Raw genomic sequence first — 7,090 nt, 5'->3', positions numbered from 1 at the left:
ACACTTCCACCAGCATCCTCTCCCCATGCTGTCACCCTGGTTCTGGATGTCCCACTCCCCTGGGTGATCTGTGATGGCACACTGGACACTGAATCCAGCCCCCTGATGATGGGACAGAGGGACTGGGCACATCACTCGTGGCTTGATGCAGGGAGAAGCAGGCAAGAGCATTGGGGTGGGGATTTGGGGACCCTCCATCCCCAGAAAGACCCTGTTGTGCCCACACTGGGAAGCAGAGACGGAATCACGGTGTGTCTGGAAATGAGCCAAACTCTTTTAACCAGGTGAAGAACCTCTTAGAATTAACATTCTTACAAAAAAATTAAATAAGGGGAAGGAACTTTCTTCCCCAGAATAACAAGGTATAAAAATGACAACGTTATTAACAAATGCTGCTTTCCCAATCACTATGCACAGCCACGGCGTGGCAAGGGAGAGTGAGGAGAACAGCAGCATCCCCCTTTCCCTGTCCCATCCACAGCAAGCCCATCCCAATGGAAAACCACAAAGGCACACACAGAAATCCCCCAACAGCAAACACACCTTTTGGCTAAGTACAGTTTGGGTAGGTTTTTTTCTTAGTTCAAAATAAATATTCCCTGTAGTGAAATAAAAAAATCCTAAGAACCCTTGTTTTGTTTCTCCATGCCCTGCAGTAGCTGGAGAAACACCTGAGCGATGAGTTGGTAAGGCCTCTGCTGTGCACCCTGCTGCAGCACCCCAGGAGGAGGGGATGTTTGTATGTTCTGGGATGCCCATCAACCCTCTGGGATGGAAAGGATCCCTGCTTCCAAGGCCTGGCAGCAGGGCTCCCCTCTCTGCTCCTGTGATCACCACATCTCCATTAAAGTGATCACTAAATGTGCATCCCCCGTGTTCTCCACTGGAAGAGCATCTGGGATGTAAAGTTAGTTTGGTTTTTCTTTAGGAGTCTTTAAATCTTTCTTGTAGCCTTTTAGCTGAAATAAAAAGACAAGTATAAATTACTGTATTTAAAGAAAAAAACCACCCAAAACACATGACCTGAAGGCAGCAGCTCCTTATAAAGGTAAATCCAGAACATTTGTAAAATGTCTTCATTTAAAACAAAAAAAATTAGTCCCAGGACTACAGAAGTCACAATTCCCTTGTGCTGATGCTGTGTAAGGTCTCTGTAGCACTTTAAAGATGAAAAACCAGAAGGAAGGTACATTTCTTGGGCATGGCATGGATAAAGCAGGAGAGGGGATTTAGAGGAGGTAGGTGGGATGTCGTCCTTGCAGTAGCCAGCCTTTTTCCAAGGCTGGGGATGGTGCTAGGACCATTTCCATGCTCCTCTTGCTCCAGATCCACTGGAACTCCAGCCAGATCCATTGGAACTCCAGCCAATTCCTCCCAGCTCACCAAGTCAGTCATGGATGGAGGTGGGAGATGCACTAAGAGATGATGTGTTCAAAGAAAAGTAGCTCCAGCTGCCACAAGGGGTTCGAGCCCTTCCCCGTGGGTCCAGACACCACGCCAGCATCCCTGCATCACTAAGCTGTTCTCCATCCTGAGAACTGTCCTTGGAAGGTCCCCTGATGCTGGTGGGAACTGAGCATCTCCCTGTAGAGCTGCTGGTGATCTTAATATCCACGGCTCTGGGAGCGAGGGACCTTCCTGTTCCCATTCTCATTTAGCTGTTGTTCCTTAGTGCCTCCTTTTCTCTCATCTATCCATGGCTGTTGCTTTGCCATCAGCTTTCAGCGTCTGAGCCAGGGCTACCTGGGAGAGGAAGGAGTGGTTAGGGAGGGCAGGATCTTCACCTCCACATCCCAAACATTCCCCGCTCCAGCCTGACCCAGGGAGCGGAGCCTCCTCAGCCAGCTCAAATCCACAAAAATATACCTCCACCTCCACAAAATGACATATAAATCCCATAAATTCCTATAAAGCCACATGGAAGAGGAGTTACCTACTTGGAAGGATGCTGGCTAGCTTGCGACCTCAAACCTGCAAGAAATAAAGTTGTTGGTAATGGCCTTGAGCAGTAGCAAAAGGGTATCTGGGTAGAGCAGAGAAGCCACCAGTTTGATGGGACAACCATAGGTGTCAGGCCTGGCACACTGCCCTTGGCCTGGAGGTGACTGACACCTCCTCGATATCCCCAGGATGACTCTTCTCCCTCCCAGCTCAAGCTTTTACCCTCCACAACCTAAAGGGAAAAGGTGGGCAGAACACATGGCAGGACAGGGATGCTGAGGCACCGGGTGAGTGACAGATGCTCCCAAAAAACAGCAGCATCTGAAAGGCAGGTGCAGCTGGAGCATCCCTGGGATTCGCAGGAGATGCCGGGCTACCTACCGAGCTGCTGCCGGATGGCATTGTGCCAGTGGAGGTTGAGCAGGTCTGGGTAGATCTCAGGGAGCTGCTTGAGCGCCAGGAGCTTCAGCATGCGGGAGGTGCAGCTCTTCAGCTCCAGGTCCCTCAGGTGCCTCTCCTCTGAGAGCGTGGTGGGACGCAGCTCCACCTTGTGCTTCTGCAGCACTAGGTCAACGGAGGTCCCAGGGAGCTTCGGGAAGAGTTTCTCCTTCACCACGTGGATGGGGATGAAGATGGCTCCTGCCCGGACAACGTGGGGGAAAGGGCAAGCGAACATGAAGGTCTCCAGCTGGGAGAGCAGGTTGGCGAGGAGCGTGGCCACGTCCTGGAAAGCCAGCCAGATCTCCTTGCCTTTCATGGGCTTCTGAGGAGTGGGAACCTTGGAGTTGTTCTTGGACTTGGGCATCTCTCCCAGCTCTTCTGCCAGCTCTGCCTTCTTCAGCCACTGCTGCAGGAGCTCTGGGGATGACCGTGACACTGACCCCGAAATGGTGTCACAGAGCCAGGTGTGCAGGGTGGCAAAGTACTGCCCGGAGGGGGTGTCCGGGGGGGGACTGACAAACTTCCTGGCCAGTGAGATCCCCTCCTCCCCCGGGGTGAAGGGGGCTTCAGGAAGTGGAGGCTGGGGAGGGTTTGGGCCTGAGATGGTGCTGGGCTGGGGGCCAGGTGGTGGGACCGGGGGGCTGGTGGATGGTGACGAGGCTGGTGGGTTCGGTGTGGGGGTGCTGCTGGGTGGGCTGGGCTGGGGGGCACGGGGGCTGCCGTCCTGCTGGGGGGGCTCTGTGCTGGGCGTGAGGGAGTGCAGGAGCTTGTATTTTTTGAACATGAAGGTGGCTGAGCTCTGGAAGTTGCTCCTGTCCCCAGAGCCCACCTCAAGCAGCTGGGGCTGGGCCCCCTCTCCCATTCCCACCTTGCCCCCGGTAGCCTCTTTCTCCTCCCCCTCCTCCACATCCTCCTGGTCCAGCGTCCCCTCCACACAGCCAGTGAGTCCCTGGGTATCCATGGCTTCCACCGGTCTCTTCTTCAAGCTGAGGTCCAGCACCATATCCTCACTGAGCAGCTCCCCAGTGCCCACCCCATCGGGGCTGCCCTCCTGAGACCCCAGCTCCTGGGACACAGGTTTTGGCTTTTTGGGGGCCCTCTTGTGACGTCTTTCCCCTTGGCTCTGCACCACACTGGTGTCTGATCTCAGGCTGGACACCACCAAGGTATCTCTGAGGGAAGCAGGCTCCTGGCTGGGGCTGATGTTTTGAGGTGGGGAGTCCCCCCACAGATGGTCCCCGCCGAAGAGGACATGGGCTGAGCCCTTGGCCCTCTCCAGGTAGTCCTGGTAAGGTGCCAGGCTGAAGACATTGTGGATCACTGGCATTGGTGGAGAGGAAGAAAAGACTTTGGTGTCCCTCGGGTCTTCCAGCCCCTTTGTGGGGGTCATGGATGAAGAAGGGGGGCCAAGCTCCTTGGTCGGATCCTTGACCTTGCAGTCATTTCCTTTCCCTGTGATGACAGGAGCCCCTGTTCCCCCACATGGGGTGTCCTGTGGGGCTGGGCTGGTGTTCCTCCTCCCCAGGTATGGGGGCTCCTGCTCCCCTTGCCTGGGTTTCTCCCAGCTCCCTTCTCTTTTGGGAAATGTCTCCGTGAGCCCACTGGGGCCCCTGGAGAGCTTCTCTGGGGTGCAGACAGGTTGGAAAGCGCTGCTGTGCCTTGATGCCGCTCGCCACCGCGGACCTTCCGCCTCGTGCTGCTCACATCCTGGCTCCGGGGTGGCAAAGGAGGTGTGGAACACGGATTCATCGCCAGAGTTGAAGGTAAAACCAGGGTACCCCGGCAGCTCAGCATCCCTTGGCAGCTCAGCATCCCTCAGCACCACCACCGGCTTGGAGGGACCAGCACCCGCTGTCCTCGGCACGTAGGGGTCCAAGGGGCTGGGAAAGTAGCTCCCTGGGGCTTGGGGTTTGAGGTAAGAGCCAGGAAAGGGCTTCCTGCTTTCCACAAAGCTGGAGCCGGGCAAGGCACTGGCCTCCCCCGCAGTGGGAGCCGGAGGGTGATAGAGGGGAGCAGCTCTGTGAGGAGACAGTGGGTAGGGGGGGGGGTGGGTAGCACATTGCTGGCCTCTCCGGGTTTGTCAGGCCAGCATCAGGCAGCTGGAGCTTGGGACAGGAGTCCGGGATGAGGCTGGGGACCTCCGGCACCTTATTCTGGCTGTGGGCAGCGGGACAGCTTGCTTCCAAGACCGGGGTGCTTGGGGGGGGCCTGTATTTATCAAAGGTGACATAGTAGTGGGGTAAGGCAACGGGGGAGCCCAACTGCTCCTTGGCGGGCAGCACCAGGCTGGAGGGCAGCGGTGGGATGCTGGGGTCAGAGCAGGGACCCCTCCTGTGGGGCTCGCCGAGGTGGAGAGGGTGGGTGGCAGGGGGCAGAGCCCAGTTTGCCTCCCTTGGTGTCTGCTGCAGGCTCTCCACTCGTGTTCCCAGCGGCAGAGCCATCCTGGGGGCCAGGAAGCAGGCAGGGGCTCCATACACGGGCTTAGGGACCAGTGGAGCCGCCTTGTTCACTGCCACCGGCTTCTTCACCGGTAAGGGGCACCTTGGGCTGTCCAACTTCTTCCTAGCCATCAGCTGCTCCTGCACCAGGCTGTCCTTGCCCTTCTGGGTGCCCAGGCTCTCGGATGGGTACAGCACAAAGCCCACCAGAGGCCCCTCGGCAGGCGCTGGCTGGCTCATGGCACCAGGGCCGTAGTGTAGGTAGGTGGGCGCTGGGCTCCAGCGGGCCAGGGGCAGCTCAGGACCCTTGGAGCTCTGCAGTGGGCAGGTGAAGTAGGAGCCCCTGTAGTTGAAATGGTTTTCAGAACCAGGGTTGGGCACAGGGCTGGATTTGCTCTGGATTTTGCTGGACGGAAAGCTGGTGGTGGCCTGTGACTCCAGCCGAGGTCGCTTGTTGAAAATCACGGGGTCCACAGAGTCCAAGCACCGTTTTGAGGCCATTTATACCTTGCTGCAGGTGTCCCGACAGGAGAGGTGAGCTGGCCTTCCTGAACAAGAGAGAGAATAAACCATGAGCAAATCAAGTCCCCACAGCCAGCACCCTGTGGTGGCACAGGATGACAGAGTCCTTCAGGAGCCCTCCAAAAGTCACCTTGCCTCCGTGCTGGCTGGAGGAAGAATGTTGGTTTTCACACGCACCCCATTTGTGATACTCAGGATCACACTGGAAAGCTAAAGCAGAGGAGGGGAGGTGTGGAAAACCCTGCTTGTCTCACAGCCAGCCTCTGCCAAGGGCAACAGGTATTGCTTCCCTTCTCCCATCCTCCCAGCACCTGGCAGAGATCCTAAAAAATCCAACCCAACCCCAACTGAGATGCAGCATTTGATCATCAGGGTAGAAGTGCGGGATCTGGTCAGGCAGCCCTGTGTAAGCCAGGGTGGGAGCCCACAGCCAGTGGGGGGAATCCTGGGAGGCTGGCTGGGCATTTCTCCATCTGTCTCCTTGGAAAAGCCCTGGAAAGCTCCAACTGCTTTGGTTCCAAAGCCTCAATGAGTATCTGTTGCAGGCAGTGGGGAGCAAAGCTGGGTCAGCTCAGGTGAAGAGCCAGCAGACACAAACATAGAGTGCCCAAAATTCTCACCCCCAGTTTCACCTTTTAAAGTAATTTGAGGTTTCTTCCCCAAGGCAGCAGTTCATCCTCTCCCTTATGATGTCTTCTGATTTGGGGCTGCTGTGTGGTGGGTCTGGTCCACAGTGACAGGTGGTGAATGCCAGCAGGTGGAGCTGGCAGGCTGTCCCACCATAGTCCTGCATCCTGGAGCATTCCAAGTATTCTCCCAGTATCTCCTGGCATCACCCAGCATCTCCCCAGCACTGCCCAGCATCTCCTAAGCATCCCACCGAGACACACGAGCATCACTAGAGTGCCAAGGGCATCACAGGACCTTTACCCAGTACCCCCCAGCATCACCTGAACATCCTGTAATCACCCGAGCAAGCCCCAAGACCCACCTGAGCATCACTGGCACAGCACCCTCCCAACATGGGCAAACATCCCCTCGTATTTCCCAGCATCCCCAAGCCCAGGGACGGACTCGCTGCAGCAGGATCTCCTCCATGTTATTTTTTTCCTTTTGTGACGAGAGTTAGCGGAGAAGCCAACGAGGAAATGGAGGAAAAGCACGTGGAGATAAGACAAAAGCCACATCCACAGCAGGGGAAATGGAGCAGATAACGAGAAGACTTGTGGGGGGAGATAAGGGACCCAGTGGCAGTGGTGCCACAGCTCTGCCTGGAAGGGAGCAGGGGATGATCTGCCTCTCCCCGGCCCCAGCTCACCCCAAAACAGCACAACTGAGGCTGCACTCTCTGCTTATCCCTTCCGCTGGGTTTCTTATCCAAACTTCAACAATTTCTTACTTTCCAGTGAGGATGCTGCTTCCCTGGAATCCTTTGAAAACCCCCATCAGAGTGTTACAGAGCAATTTAAATTTAGTAGTAGAATGGCTAAGGCTTAGTAAGAGAGTAGGCCTAGAAAGCAACACTCCAAAGTAGTAAGTTAGCAACTTTGTTTGTGAGCATGGAATGTACTGAAGAAGTGGAAACAATAATCAAAGGATTTAGTCAAGCATGTATATAATGATTTGTTACCTTGGATGTGGTAAGGGTCTGTTAAACAGTTTCTAGGGGTAAGACAACCAAGGAAAATTAACAGTTAGAGTAGATGATTACCAATTGTTATCAGTATGAAATATGAGTTTGTGTGTAA

The 7,090-nt window shown here is 55.4% G+C and overlaps 1 protein-coding gene across 1 annotated transcript; it reads right to left on the bottom strand.

The window, feature by feature from the left end:
* Positions 1 to 272: 272 nt before the first annotated feature.
* Positions 273 to 6,796, bottom strand: CUNH15orf39 (chromosome unknown C15orf39 homolog). The gene is given in 5 exon segments (XM_027698104.1): positions 273 to 1,743; positions 1,934 to 1,971; positions 2,323 to 4,429; positions 4,431 to 5,368; positions 5,975 to 6,796. Coding segments are annotated over 3 exon segments (3,036 nt in total). The 5' UTR covers positions 5,322 to 5,368; positions 5,975 to 6,796; the 3' UTR covers positions 273 to 1,743.
* Between the last annotated feature and the right edge of the window lie 294 nt (positions 6,797 to 7,090).

This window comes from Neopelma chrysocephalum, unplaced genomic scaffold (genome assembly GCF_003984885.1).
Source record: "Neopelma chrysocephalum unplaced genomic scaffold, ASM398488v2 Primary Assembly neopelma1_124, whole genome shotgun sequence".
Taxonomy (NCBI): Eukaryota; Metazoa; Chordata; class Aves; order Passeriformes; family Pipridae; genus Neopelma; species Neopelma chrysocephalum.
This window is presented reverse-complemented; position numbering and strand designations above follow the sequence as displayed.